Source organism: Sturnus vulgaris, chromosome 1 (genome assembly GCF_052056855.1).
Source record: "Sturnus vulgaris isolate bStuVul1 chromosome 1, bStuVul1.hap1, whole genome shotgun sequence".
NCBI classification, from domain to species: Eukaryota; Metazoa; Chordata; class Aves; order Passeriformes; family Sturnidae; genus Sturnus; species Sturnus vulgaris.
Window position 1 is genome coordinate 133,474,759 of NC_142243.1, and position 14,646 is coordinate 133,489,404.

A 14,646-nucleotide genomic window follows, 5' to 3' on the forward strand; every position below is an offset into this window, starting at 1 on the left:
GGCCCGGCGGCCATCTTGTGCAGCGGCCGTGGTGGTGGGTGCCGAGGGGCCGTGCGGGGCCCCTGCGGAGCGGCCGGCATGAGCGCCGAGGCGGCGGACCGGGAAGCCGCCACCTCCAGCCGGCCATGCACGCCGCCGCAGACGTCGTGGTTCGAGTTCGTGCTGGAGGAGGCGCTGCTGGAGCAGCATCTGCAGAAGCCCTCTCCCGGTGCGTGCCCTGCTGGCCGCCGCCTCCCCGCGGCCTCGGGTTCGGCCCGGCCTCGCTGCCCGGCCCCTCCTGGGGCAGGATAGTTCCGAGGGCTCGGAGCTCTCGGTGCGGGGTCTCTGCTGGGGAGCGGCGGCAGAGGGAGCCAGGCGCTGCCCGCGGCCGTGCGGCGGCATTTACCGCCGGCAATAATGCTGTTTTTCTTATTTCGCATTACCTTTTTTTTTTAATAACTTCATTTCTATGTCTCTCTTGTCTGGTAGATCACTTTTCCTTTCGCATATGTGACTGTTGTGTGCGGAAGTGCTGTAGTTTGTTGGGTGGGAAGTGCTGCTCATGAACATCATTGCGGTTCGCATCTGGTTTTCTCCCATTGAGTCTTGTTAGTGGCAGGAGCTGAAGTCCTCCAAAAGGTTAAGTGCTGAAATTGCTCTCTGGACCTGGAATAAATAGAAGTCTCGTCGGATGTATATTATAGGAAAGTGACCATATTTAAGAGCAGCTGATCTTTTGACAGTCATGAATATTAGTCATCTGTTTCAGTACCCGAATTCTGCGAGGAGGTGGAGGAAACAGGAACACCTGGGCCAGTGTTGCCGCTACAAAAAGTCAATTTAAGCATAATCTGTCTTAGATCTTATGCTTAGATCTACGCTTAGAGTTTATACTCTCTTTTGTAATTGATTAAGTAAATTGGTAATACACATTTTATGTTTCACAAAGTTCACTGAGAGTGTAATAGTTACGGTTTGGCCTCTTTTCAAAAGAGCTCAAAGGTATTGGCTACCTTATTGTAAGGGAGACATTTCGGTGCTTTTTTGATGCTGTTGTTTAACCAATCTGAAAGTATTTTCTAAATGTATTCAGAAGTAGCAGCAATTGCTTGTAAATATACTTTATGTGCAGAGGAGAATTACAAGGAGATATATAGTTTTTACAACAGTTCACTTGTGACTTCATTAGGCAGCATTTATTTTCAGTAGATTCAAAGTATTGAAACATAATTAATACAAAAGAGTGAAAATAAATAAAAGTGTGAGAGTGTAGCTACCATGGTCAAGTGAACTTTAATGTTAAGCAAAGATATTTTAATAGTCTGATTTGAGTCAGCACATGCAGGACAGCATTTGGGATTAGAATCTACCAGGTAACAATGTCAGCACTATAAACACCGAGGGTAAAAGAACTGTGTTCATAGCTAGGGAAAATAAATATTTTTGGGCTTATGAAGAATTTGAGGAGTGGCTGTGTTTTTTTGCAGATCCACCACCTGTGCAGCTGATTGTTCAGTTCTTGGAACAAGCTTCAAAACCATCAGTGAATGAACAGAACCAAGTCCAGCCACCACCTGATAACAAAAGAAACCGCATTCTAAAACTTCTTGCTCTCAAAGTTGCTGCTCATCTGAAGTGGGATTTGGATGTATTAGAGAAAAGGTACAGTCTGTACATCTTCATGCTAAGTTTGCTAAATTGAAGTGGCTTGAGATATTTTCTTTAAAAAAAGGAACTCTGTCTCGCTCCCTTTTGGGTGTGACAGTTGAAATCAAGTTTTATTTTAACTGAAAGTTAGGAAACGGTTTTAATAAAGGCAGTGTATCTAAACAAATCAACTGTATTAGAGAGGAAAAATAGCATGTCTTAGACATTAAGATACATACATGTGAGCTTCATAAAGATGAACTGGAGGTTATGTTTTCTTCAGTGACAAAAGTAGTGTAAGTTTCCTCGTTCTGACATGGTCAAGATTGGGAGGTCTTGCTCCAGTTTTGTTGATGTGAAGAATTCCATGTATCTGTGAACTAGGTTACTGAAATGATTGTGGTTGAAATAGACAAACCCCAGCTTTGGATCTTTCCTTTAGAAATTTCAGCTGAAGAATGGTCTGATGAGCTAGAACAGTTGAGAACTACTTCACTTTGTGCAAATTAGGGAGCTGCACTTCACAGAATCACAGGATGGGTATGGTTGGAAAGAACCACAGTGGGTCATCTGGTCCAACCTCCCTGCTCAAGCAGAGTCATCCCAGAACACATGGCACAGGATTCTGTCCAGGTCATTCTTGTTTACACTTGGCTTCCTGTTTACACCTAGGTAATGGCAAGAGTTCCTTATTCATTCACACAGGTCTCTTTCCACCTTTATCTGTAATTTAATGTGAAATCTTAAGGGGATAGTAATTGCCCTGGTTCTGACTTGCATGGAATTGTAGAATCATTTAGGCTGGAAAGGAGCTTTAAGATCATTGAGACCCTTGCCAAGTCCACCACTAAACTATGTCCCTAAGTGCCACATCTGCATATAATTTAAATGCCTTCAGGGTATGATGGTGATTCAACCCCTTCCCTGGGCAGTCTGTTCCAATGCCTGAGCACCCATTTGGTGAAAAACTTTTCCAAAAATTCAATATAAACCTCCCTTAGCACAACTTGAGGCCATTTCCTCTCCTGCTGTGACTTGCCTGGGAGAAGAGACTGACCACTCACTTGCTACAGCCTCCTTTTGGGGAGTTGCAGAGAGTGATAAGGGCCCCTTGGAGTCTTCTTTTCTTCTAGCTAAACACTCCCAACTCCTTCAGCTGCTCCTTGTAGAATGCTTCTGATAGAGCACAAGACCTAAAATTTGTTAAACAGAAATCCTGGCTTTAGCTGCTACAAGTGTAGTTTCACTGCTTGTTTTCAATACTACTTGCAAAGAATGCAAATTTTTCACAATGTCAAAGTAGTTTGGCAGTATTTGATCTAATTTCAAATAATGTCTAAATTAGTAGTAGTATTTTAGTTGTGTTAAATTATACCACAAAAGCTTGGAGCAGTGCAGTCCAGCCTGCCTGTCTTATTTTATTAAATAGTTCTGTCCCAGCTAAGGTATATTTTACTTCTCTCTATTAAAAAAGTTCCTGGCCTTAACTTCGCTATTCACCTTATGTGAGTGAAATTTCATTTGTGATGGAAATGGTAGTTTGCCTTCAGGGAGTGTGATCTGGGGCTGCTTTGAAAGAACTTATTATTAGCTGGGTCGTGCTGTTATAGGTAACTGGATTATTCTGGTAAGGTGCCTGTGTGGGCTAATGCAGTAATGCAGAGTAGTAGTTCAGTTGTCAGGGCAGCTAAAATACTACTTGGGCCCGTCCACTTGGGCTTAATTTATGCATCTAATACTGGTAGCTACTTTACATACTGAATCTCAAATGCTGAACAAACATCCATGTGATATTAAGTAATAATCCAGTACTAAATAGTAGTGTATATTGTTTAATATTCCATAAGCAGATTTACTCTGTGGCATATCTCATACTCTCTCTTTTATTTTTTCATAGCTTGTCTGTTCCTGTATTGAACATGCTACTGAATGAACTTCTGTGTATCAGCAAAGTTCCCCCAGGGACTAAACATGTGGATGTAGATCTGTCCAGCTTACCCCCAACCACTGCAATGGCAATACTACTTTACAACAGATGGTAAACTACTGCAAGGCAATAAGATAGAATCATTACAGAACAAAGCAGTGTTTTCTTTTATCTGTATAAATTCTATGTAGAAGGGGAAAGAATCCTAAAGTACTAATAAATATTGTGATCTGTTGCTTGGTTATAGTGAAGGAGCTGAGTCTGAAAAGCTATTCTAGAGTTGGTATTATTCCCTAAAAAATAGTCAAGATAGTGATTTGAAATCTGTCCTTACAAATACAAAAATCTTCGTCTTTCAGCTTTTTATGGGCATAAGAGCATTTCTTTGCTGGTAGATGTGCTCTTGAGTAAAGGATGTATTCTAATGGTGTAATGTTTCTGAAATGGTAAACTCTTGTTATCAAGAGGCCTGTAATCTGCTTATTACACTTCTGAAGCTAATACCATTCTTTGTTTAATTTTTTCCCCTGTGTAGGGCCATAAGGACCATCGTTCAAAGTAGCTTTCCTGTAAAGCAAGTAAAACCTGGTCCACCTCAGTTAAATGTGTAAGTTACAGATATAATTCACTTGGATGTTATGGGTATTTTGTAGTCAAGAATGTAATTTCTGAGTGGATTAAATCATGTTAATAACATACAGTTGCTTAAAATGTCTAGTTGTGACGTGGAAAACTTGGATTTAGTTCAAGTATATTCTCACTTTGCTATGAGACACACTTGATACATATACTTGTCTGTTGTTCCACTCTGTCAATGTTATAATCTCTGTGACTTTGTCATGGCATGAAAAATCATGGGAGGAATGGAGATGGCAATTTGCCTTAGCAGAATGTTTATGCTCTAGTTTAGGTAGGGTACATTTCTTGCATTCTTTTGCATTCCTAACTTAGAGTATCTTGCATAATATGGTTGGTTTGAAGCATTGTGTATGATAATTTAAGAAATAATAAAGTATTTTCATTTGCTTTATTAGGCAATAATTTGTAATTTAAAATCGGTTTTGCATTTTGTCTTCTAGAAGCTGTGAGGCTTTAGTAACAACTTGTCCATGACTTTTATGTTACAGATTTCTCCAAAAGTTGGAAGTATTTATATCTAAGTGGTGCTTTTCATATGTTTTACGTTAATTTTATACTTAATCATTAGACCATACTTGTTTGACAGAGTCTGTTAAATATGTTGATTAAGCACACTCCTCTTCCTCCTCCTTATTTTCCTATAAATCTTATATTGTCCTCTATGTAAGGGTCTGATCCTGAATTTAAAAAAAAAAAAAAATCTGTGTGGGAAAATAATTTTAAAATACTTCTAATTTTTTATGTAAACATGTGAACACACTTCTGGCCCTGACATGTTTGAGAAGATTTAAATGTCGAAGCTTCATGAGGCTTGAAGCTGTGGAAGCTTCCTTCATTATTGTTTTGCTATTGAATTGGTATTAGCAATCTGGTCTTTAAAAAGGCATTGATAACTTTGCAACTTTTTCTTTCATTGAACCACATTCTCATACAAAGCTATATTTTCATTATATAGTTCTGTATTTCAGGTATAAATAGATAAGAGCAGTCAGTGGTCCTGCATAATGATGTTCAAAATGTAGTTAAGCAAAACCAAGCTATTGAATGAATGAATTATTGTGATCTAGAACATGAAATAAAATAACGTGCCTAATAACTGAATTCTTTACTTCTTGTGTCTAACTTGCAGTATGAATCATATTCAGCAAGAAAAGGAACTAACTGAAAATATTTTGAAAGTGGTGAGACTCTTTTTCCTTATTTTTGCTCGAATTTCCATGTAAATATGAATTTCTCTGTTGTACAAGAAATACAAAAGCCAATTCTACGTGGCATAGAACAGTAGTGTAATAACTTATTTAAAATCCTTTTACTGAACTGTTAAAATTGTAGCATTAACTTAAACCCAGAGTTAAACTCAAAACCAAGAGGTTAATTCTTTTAATGTATTTAAATGTATTACAGTTGAAGGAGCAGGCTGCTGATTCCATCCTGGTCCTAGAAGGAGCACTTAAATTAAACAAAGATCTTTATGTTCATACTATAAGAACTCTGGATTTATTGGCCATGGAACCTGGTATGGTGAATGGAGAAACAGAGAGTTCCACAGCTGGACTGAAAATCAGTGCAGAGGAGATACAGTGCCAGGTAGCTCACATTTTGTACTAAAGCTTAGAGTTTATATCTGTTTCTTTAGAAAAAGTGTTAAGTAATGATTTCGAGGTAAATTGCAGTATTTTTCTACCAGTGTTCCCTGTGTTGTTTTGAGGATTGTCTTTTTTGGTTTTTTGTGGGTTTTGTTTGTGGTTTTTTGTTTTTTTTTTTTTTTTTTTGGTAGTCATGAAATAATACTGGCTTCATTTTTGCATTAGTAGAACTTTTTAAAATCATTGTAGATATTGTGGCTTCCCAGCAACCTCACTTTTGTCCCCTCAATCCCCTGAAATAATCTATTATATGACAAGGACAACTTACTGCGTTGTTTTCAATGATTATGGGAAAATCGTTCTTTAATTTTGTAATGTTTGTACAGAATTACTCAGACTGAGATTGCAGTTAAAGAGGAAGCAGTTGAAGTATGTGGGGTAAGGTGTGCAGTGTATGTTGGTAAATTAGATAAAAATAGGAATAGCTTAAAGTATATACAACATTTGAGCTGAAATACTTAATCTTAACTCAAAACATGATGTCCAAGATGGTGTGTTTGATATCAGTGCTGTTTGCAGGTTTGCTATGATTTGGGTGCCATCTATTTCCAACAAGGATCTACAAATGCAGCTGTTCATGAAAAAGCTAAGGAAAAGTTTTTCAAAACAAAGGAGTTGATTGCAAAGGTAACAAGCGTTCTTTTAACATGTGTATTCAACTCTTCTGTAAAAAAACCCTTGTCTAAATTATTGTTTCCTTCTTTAGCAGTTTAATAACTCTTAATGGTACACAGAGTTTTGAAAGAAATTTCCTGAAGTTTTGACAGTAATTTTTTTTTCATGTTGTGTCTGTTTTGAAATTATATTAATTGATTGCAGTATATTGCTGCTTTGTTCTACATTTAGTAATGAGTAGTCTTTTACACAAATTGTATTGATGCAAAAATTGCAGAAATAACATCTCCAGTGCTAATAGTAACTCAACTGAACAGTACATCGTGTGTCCATGGTGATGATGTGTTTTTTGAGGAAGGTAACCATACAGCACTTCCTATTTTTTTAATCTAACTTTTCCTTGGAAATCAGATTGCCTATGTTTTGAAAAAGTACATCTTAATTTATAAGTAAGGTATGCATCCTTTTTTTATTTTGCTTCATATTCATATTTCCAAAAGTGCAGAACTCCAGTTTTTATTTAAATAAAGTGTGTACCTGCACATTCTTTTGTTCTTTTACTGTTACTTGGGGAAATTGTGAGTCTCTGTTTCTGAATTAAACATGTTTCATAATACTTCAGCTGCTAAGATCTGATGTAACTCTTACTTTTCAGAATGGTTCATCATCACTTCATTTTACCATAGATGAAGAACGGTTAGCTGGGTATTGTCAAGCCTGTGAAGTTCTTACCTCATCTTCTGATGATGCATCTCAACAGGCGACTCCATATAGTCAAATCCACAGCTGTATGAAATCTGGCAAATATCAGGTAGGATGCCTAAATAAACCCACATATGTTTGAGGGGTTTTCTTATCGTTCTGTGTGGATGTTTCTGTTTGAACTGGTACAGATTTTAAGAAATTTTAAATGGTAATTTAACCATTAACATACTGTCTTAAATCCTATATGTTTAGGAATATAACATAATCTAGTGCATATTAGATTAAAATATCTTGGATTCCATACAATGGTAATTAATTCCTGCCAGCTAAGGGGTTTTCAGTTAGATTCTAATTCTTTGGGTTTCAGGGAATGTTGCTACTTAGATGTGCAAGTTTGTTTTGGTTTTTTGTGGGTTGTTCTTTGTTTTTCTGATGATAGAGATATTTTTTGGTTACTTGATTCCTTTTTAGTTGTTCTGTGAATTTTAATATTAAATATGGATGTGAGCTGCTTCTCTTAGTTTGATCATTTTTATCAGATAAAATAATTTTCTGTCTGTTTCTTTTGGATTATGCATTGACTATTCCAACTGTGGTTTTGTTACAGGACTTAGTGAAGATATTCCTTGAAGATAACCTAACCCTCAGTTTACCTGAACAGTTTAGACAATCAGTGCTGAGAGAACTCTTCCAAAAAGCTCAACAAGGGTGAGACATTAAATAATGATCAATGTTCCCTGATGATGAAGGGTAATTTTCATTAGTTATATCTTTTGTGGAAAGTATGTAAAATCTCGTAACAACTAAATACTTACATCCAAGAAACTTCAGCTTTCATTTCTGTTAGCAATAGTCTGAACTACATTTTACATCACACCACAGCTCCTTGGTTGGATATCAGTGTGGCCATGTATGGAAAAAACATAATGAACATTAATAGTTAGTTTTATCACTTTACTGATTTAAAAAAAAAATATTCCACTCTTTGTTTGTCAGAGCTATCCTGTGATGTTCAGTTTTGTGTTCATGCAGGAATGATGCTCTGGATGAAGTTTGTTTCAAAGTCTGTGTGTGCAACACAGTCTGCGATGTATTACAAGGTCGAATAATTGATATTCAGTTTTGTCAACTGTTCCTGAAACCCAGCAAAGAGAAAATAGACTTCCTTCTTGAGGTAAAACATTAATCTAAAATTACAAAATGGTATTTAGTGAGAGATTTCTTTCCCTGCATAAGTATTATTATTGCAAATTTCTGAAGGAGAAAAATGTAACTTCTCAAACATTATTCAGCTTGTTTGCAGTTAGTATAATTCACTCAGTGATCAGTTCTGCTTCTGTTGTTCATAGCTGTTTCCATTTGTTGGGGAGGACCCAGTGGTGAGCTATTGCTTCAGCTTGTATTTGAAATTGCTGCTATTCCTGACATTGTTAAATTATATGGAGATATTGCTGAATATTTGTTTTCGTGGAACAAAGAATCAAATTCTCTAAGACTGAGAGAATGAGTAGAAAAAGTACCCATGGAAGAGGCCCACTTTTCCCTTACCAGCTTTGTTGTAGAAGTTAGCGTGTGGTAAAGTGCTCCTGAGTTACTGTTACATATGAGACCTCCACTGTTACAATGAGTGAAGCTTTTTAGGAAACTGTTATTGCTTAAATGAAACTTAATCCTTTTGTTGCTTTGCTGTTATTTTAATGTCTGTTATTAATTTGAGCCTAGTTCTTTTGCTTGTCTCTTCAAGTATGTGGCAAAAATTAATTGACAGTACTCTCTACTGTACAGCAAGTAAAAGCTTACATCAAATACTCATATTGGGACTGAAACATACTTATAAAAAAATTCTTGCAAGCTGACAAATACAACTATCTATTTATTTACTGGCTTAAAAAATACCCAAGTCCTAGTGAGTCTTACAATTTTGCACTTAGAAATATTTCATTTTTAAACTCATGTGCTAAATGATCTTGTGATGCTGACTGATAGTGTGGCATTCAGCATTGGTGCTTCTGTACACCAGAAGAATAGGAAAAAGGAATGTGGATTATGTCTGATAATCAGTTGTCTGAAACATCCTATCTTGTGTACATGTTGAAGGAAACCAATCCATATGTGATGGCAATAGCTTTTATCAGGTTTACTTCAGGGACAGTCTTACTTCACACAGTTGTACTGAGATTTCTTTATCAATCTTTGTCAGTCAAATCTTATCTTACTTTCTTTGGCTTACAAGAAACTCTTGAGAGCTGGTCTCATCTCTACAATTAGAGTAACAGAGTTACACAGAGCAAAACAGAAATACTGTTTTGATTCTAGATTGATTAGGGGAGCCAGCAATGCTGCACTTGCTTTCCACCCAAGAGCACCTGAACAGATTCAAAAATTACAAAGCAAAAACGACAGGCCAAAAGAGTTGGGGTTGTTCAGCCTGGAGAAGCAAAGGCTCCAAGGGGATTTTGGAGCACCTTCAGGTACCTAGAGATAACTGTAAGAAAGCTGGAGAGGGATTTTTTGCATTTTGCTGTGGAACAGGATAAGGGTAATAGGCTCAAACTGAAGGTGGCAGGTTTAGATTAAATATTAGGAAGAAATCCTTTACAGTGAGGGTGGTGAGGCAATGGAGCAGGTTGCCCAGAGAAGCTGTGGATGCCCTGTGCCTAGAAGTGTTCAAGGCCAGGCTGCATGGGGCTTTGAGCAATCTGGTATAGTGAAAGGTGTCCCTGCCCATGATCCATGGAAGTCCATAGGGACTTTTAGGTCCATGATCTTTAAGGTCTCTTCCAACCCAAACCATTCCATGATTCTATAACTTTGTTGTCTCACTTGAGATAGAGGTTTACTGGTTGTTACTACTTGTGAGACAGAAACCTGGTCAGTAGGACTGGCTGTAACTAAATATTGTAAATGTTCCAGGTTTGTTCAGGGTCAATAAACTTGGAAAATGCTTCTGAAGAATTGAAGAGAAGAATGGCAGCATTTCTCAAGTACGTAACTGTATTAAAATGACATGAATTTGCACTTTGTAAGCAACGTAATACAGCACAATAAATATTTTGAGAACTTATAACTGGAAAAATAAGCCCTTTTTTCCTGCTTATGTACTAACATTTTTATTTGTTTAGAAACTTGTGTTTGGGCATGGAAGATCTTCAGTTTGTCTTCATGATTTCATCTCATGAGCTTTTCATAAAACTGCTGAAAGATGATGAACGGAAGCTGCTCATTGACCAAATGCGGAAGAGATCTCCTCGAATCAATCTGTGCACAAAACCTGTCACTTCTTTTTATGATATCCCAGGTAATTTTCACAGCATTTTCATTAACTTATGAGCAGACAGTGTCCTGTTTCCATGATGAAAACCTTCAGCTTATGAAGTTCAGGTCTGTTCTCAAAAAAGTTTAGAATGTTTTTAGAGAAAATACTTCCTGTTGTTAGTCAGTGCATGTCCTACTTGTTCAAGAAGGTGGCTGTTGCTTGCTTGTATCTCAGGTGGGTGTAATAGATAAGCTCAAATGAATGTATCCTAGGTGACAGAGTGAGAGAGTATAGCATTGGTTTGAACAAAATGTGGCTGTGGCATCTGTTCCCAGAAAGGGAACCCTGCCTCTGGACTTGCATAAACTAATGATGGATGTGACTCTGTGGTAAGCTGGACCAGGAGTGCCATCTAAACGAAATTCTAAACCTACCAAAGTAAAACAGATCTTTTCAACCAGTAATTTCCCCTATACAGCTGGCTGGCTGTGCTGCTGCACAAGTCAAAGCTAACAGGAGGTGCCAGATGAAGCTGGAAAGGCCTTACCTTTTCAGCTCTGATGCAGTCTTGCAGTAACTTAAGCCAGTTAAGACAATCTGTATTTTCACTAGAGCAATATACGAACACACTTTTAATGCAGATCTTGAATGTATTTCTTTGCAATAGCAAGAGTACTCAGAGCTGTTGGAGTGAGGAAGGGGACTTGCAAGCAGCCCTTTAGGTCAGGGTGAAGGTAGCACAAGGTATTTGTGGAAGGGCATAAAAGGATGGCTGGACCTATGGAAGCATGATGTATCTGCTTTTCTTACTATGTTCTGATTGATGTGTTATATACTGAAGAATTGTAAGTATCTACATTGAGAAGAAATGTGCTGGAGACCTTTTTCTTGTAGCTTCAGCAAGTGTCAATATTGGCCAGCTTGAACATCAGCTCATACTGTCAGTGGATCCTTGGAGAATTCGCCAGATCTTAATCGAGTTGCATGGTATGACCTCAGAACGCCAATTCTGGACAATTTCTAGTAAGGTAACTTAGTTCTTGTGGTCAGGAGAGACTGTAATTCAAGGACTGGTTAAATATCATGTTGCATAAAATAAACATTTTCTCATAGATGCTCAGGGTGACTTACCTTTTCCCTCTCTGCATAGTGGTGGTTTAATAAGGGCGATGATACATATCTAAACTCACATTCAGTGTGGAAGAGTATTGCAACAAAACCTATAACCTTTGTTTTAAGAAATTACTAGCTGCATCACAAGCTTTCCTTGTGGGAAAAGATGTTTTCATAGCTTTTGCTTTTAGTGTTCTGACTAGATAGCAATATTGTTTTAGTTTAAATTTCTGTCATTAGAAGGTGGGAGCAGGAGAGAAGGAAGACTTTGCTTAAGTAAAGATTTCTTGTCTTTTTTTTTGTTTCTCCTCTAAATTATTGCATATTCAGGATGTGAACAAAAGGTAGTTGGGTGTTTTTATTGTATTTCTAAATGAGCCATGCATTACTTGTTGCATTACTTGCATGATTAGATGTAAAGACAAGAGTTGGCAGTCGTTTTCAATATTTGGGGTTTGTTTCTGGTGTTTTAAGCAGTGATGTGTGAATTCTAAAACTTGTTTCTGTGCAAATGTCCTATGCATTTCTCTCCCAGTGGGAAGTACCAAATGTTTACGGAAATGTTATTTTAGGAATCAAAGACAGTCTGACTAGGGATTTGGTCTACATCCTGATGGCAAAGGGATTACACTGCTCTGCCATTAAGGTGAGCAAGGCATCTGAACTTACTGGTTGGTTTGGACAATTGAATCTTAATGAAATGGAAAATTGGGAAGGCATTTTTTTAGAAAAAGAACTGAAAAATTGGGAGGTGAGGGAGGTGGTGTGACAAGCTCCATGTGTTGTACAATGGTTAAGTATTTCTGTCTGTCGAAGTTCCATCAGCAGAGCAAAGATATTGGCTTTCCAGTGAGTTGGGCCTGGAGATAATCAAAACTTTATATGAATGAAATTATGTTGTCTAAATCATGTGGCATCTAAATCCTCTGGTGATTTGATTTACTGATATGAAGTGCTGTGCTTTTGAATAAGTCTACATAAGGAATATATTGGAATGCTATTCTATTTTCCTTGTAATTAACAAAATTGCTCAACTGCAGCTAAAACAGAATTGCACCAAACATACCAGTAGTTGTGTGTTTTTGCTTAAACTCCTTGTTTTGTTTTCAAAAGATCTGGAACTCTTAAGCTTAATAGCAAGTCCAAAGGACTCATAAGTAGACACTGTGAGATGCTTGAGCAGTTCTGATGCTAATGGATGCCAAGGCTGGTTCAGCCAGGGCAGAGCTGAATGTACTTTAGCTTGTAGTGTTTTCCCTTATGAATTCATTAGGAATCATTAATGCATATAATTTTTATTGCAGGATTTTGTGCATGCAAAACAGCTTTTTGCTGCTTGCTTGGAGCTTGTGACAGAGTTTTCTCCAAAGCTCCGTCAGGTCATGCTGAATGAAATGCTGCTTTTGGACATTTACACTCACGAAGCTGGAGCTGGTGTTTCTGGAGAACGCCCTCCTTCTGATCTTATAAGCAGAGTCCGAGGATATTTGGAAATGAGAGTACCTGGTAAGTACATTCCTGTCTTTCCTAGGATACAGTAAAACACAAACCTTGAGAGAAGAGGTAAATCCACAGCAAAATAAAACAACTTTGTGTTGCAGATTAACCACTTAGGTATATAAGTGGAAAAACAACAGTGACTTTGCTGCTGGTTTTAGTAAGTCTTTAGAACATTGGTTTTTAGAAGCTGGAAATGAGCATGATGCCTAACAATGCTAAACATTGACAGTTTCTGTTCAGTGCTACTTAAAGGACTTGAACATGATAAACATGTCTGCACTTCTGCCTGTAAGGTTTTGCTAGTTGTTAAAGCTTTCTCCTGGTTTCACAATGAGAGCGTTATATTGTACTGTTGTGGTTGGATGAAACTCTTGTTGCTCCTGATTTCCAGAGGTGAGGTGTCTTGTAGGGCTAAGCATCATATTTTCCTGTGAGAGCTGTGGAGCAAAAATAGCTGGTTAGAGGGTATGGGATTTACTTTTCATACAACACCATTTTACAGCACTGTTTTCTCAAAAATAAAAAAGTTAAACAAAGAATCCCTTTCCTTTCAGATATTCCTCTTCGACAAGTTATAGCTGAAGAATGTGTTGCCTTCCTGTTAAACTGGTGTGAGAATGAGTATTTGACCATGCAAGTTCCACTACCTCTGGTTCAGACTAATCCTTATGTGAAGGTATTGAGTGCTCAGTCTCAAAGCTTTCTCGAGCTGTAATTTACTTTTTTCTGTTGAAGTATTTTGTATTTTTCAAAACAAGTAGTCTTCTGCTCAAGAGTGTGGGGTTTTGTGGCTGTAATGAATTAAGTATGGGGTAGAACATAGTAGTGCTAAGCAACAAACATGTTTAGCACTTGACAAAAAACATGGCAACTGTGCTGCAGGAACATGTGAAATCTTGGCCCTTGTTGGCTGCCAGGTAAAGTTGGTTCCATCAGGTGTGTGTGGTTATGATTCATGATTGAAATGCTGTAGCACTTCCCTAAAGGATTCTCCTCAGCTGGAATTCACCCTAGATTTATGTAGGAGGTATGACAAGTGTGCAAATTTCTGGTTTAATGCCTGGCTTCTCTGTTCCTAAGGTACTTGGGCACTGTAGGAGTTCCATTCTTTTACCCAACAGCAGTTGAATTTTTGGAGACGTTCAAGCCCTGCCTTATTTGAAACTATGTTTTCAAAATTGTTTCACAGCAATGTTTTAACTTCTCAGGCCATGGAGCAGAAGGCAGGCATATTTCAGGACAGGTTCATTTGCTCTGCTTACCTATGATACTTTCTAATTTCTGTTTCGAGGTTCAGGTTTTTTATATAACATTGTGCCAGTTTCAGTTAAGAGTAATAACTATATTGAAGTTAAGTGAGTTCTAAAAAACCTGTCTTTGTAAAACAATATTCTATGTGGTTTAGGTTTTATGCAGTGTGTAAGTTTGTTTTCTGGAGCTTGTAATAATGAAATACACACCAAGGAAGCTAATAAATGGAAAAATACTCTGTTTAATTCCTGTTTTCTAGCTTCTTCATCACTGTTCTCTGCTGCAAAATTTAGTTACATTGCTTTGTAGCTCATAATTTGAAATCACTTCCCTAGCCATTTTAAATGCCAGTAATTCCTTTGCTGTAG

General features: G+C 37.6%; 1 protein-coding gene across 1 annotated transcript in view; it reads left to right on the forward strand.

Moving 5' to 3' along the window:
• INTS8 (integrator complex subunit 8) overlaps nucleotides 1-14,646 on the forward strand; it is a 21,351-nt gene continuing 6,705 nt past the window's right edge. The window contains exons 1-16 of the mRNA XM_014879815.2: nucleotides 1-208; nucleotides 1,467-1,641; nucleotides 3,524-3,664; nucleotides 4,089-4,160; nucleotides 5,322-5,373; nucleotides 5,597-5,779; nucleotides 6,358-6,465; nucleotides 7,109-7,264; nucleotides 7,766-7,866; nucleotides 8,191-8,332; nucleotides 10,072-10,142; nucleotides 10,281-10,456; nucleotides 11,309-11,442; nucleotides 12,063-12,173; nucleotides 12,832-13,033; nucleotides 13,582-13,703. Coding sequence (XP_014735301.1) covers nucleotides 79-208; nucleotides 1,467-1,641; nucleotides 3,524-3,664; nucleotides 4,089-4,160; nucleotides 5,322-5,373; nucleotides 5,597-5,779; nucleotides 6,358-6,465; nucleotides 7,109-7,264; nucleotides 7,766-7,866; nucleotides 8,191-8,332; nucleotides 10,072-10,142; nucleotides 10,281-10,456; nucleotides 11,309-11,442; nucleotides 12,063-12,173; nucleotides 12,832-13,033; nucleotides 13,582-13,703 — 2,076 coding nt within the window. The 5' untranslated portion in view covers nucleotides 1-78. The remainder of the gene's footprint in view (nucleotides 209-1,466; nucleotides 1,642-3,523; nucleotides 3,665-4,088; nucleotides 4,161-5,321; nucleotides 5,374-5,596; nucleotides 5,780-6,357; nucleotides 6,466-7,108; nucleotides 7,265-7,765; nucleotides 7,867-8,190; nucleotides 8,333-10,071; nucleotides 10,143-10,280; nucleotides 10,457-11,308; nucleotides 11,443-12,062; nucleotides 12,174-12,831; nucleotides 13,034-13,581; nucleotides 13,704-14,646) is intronic.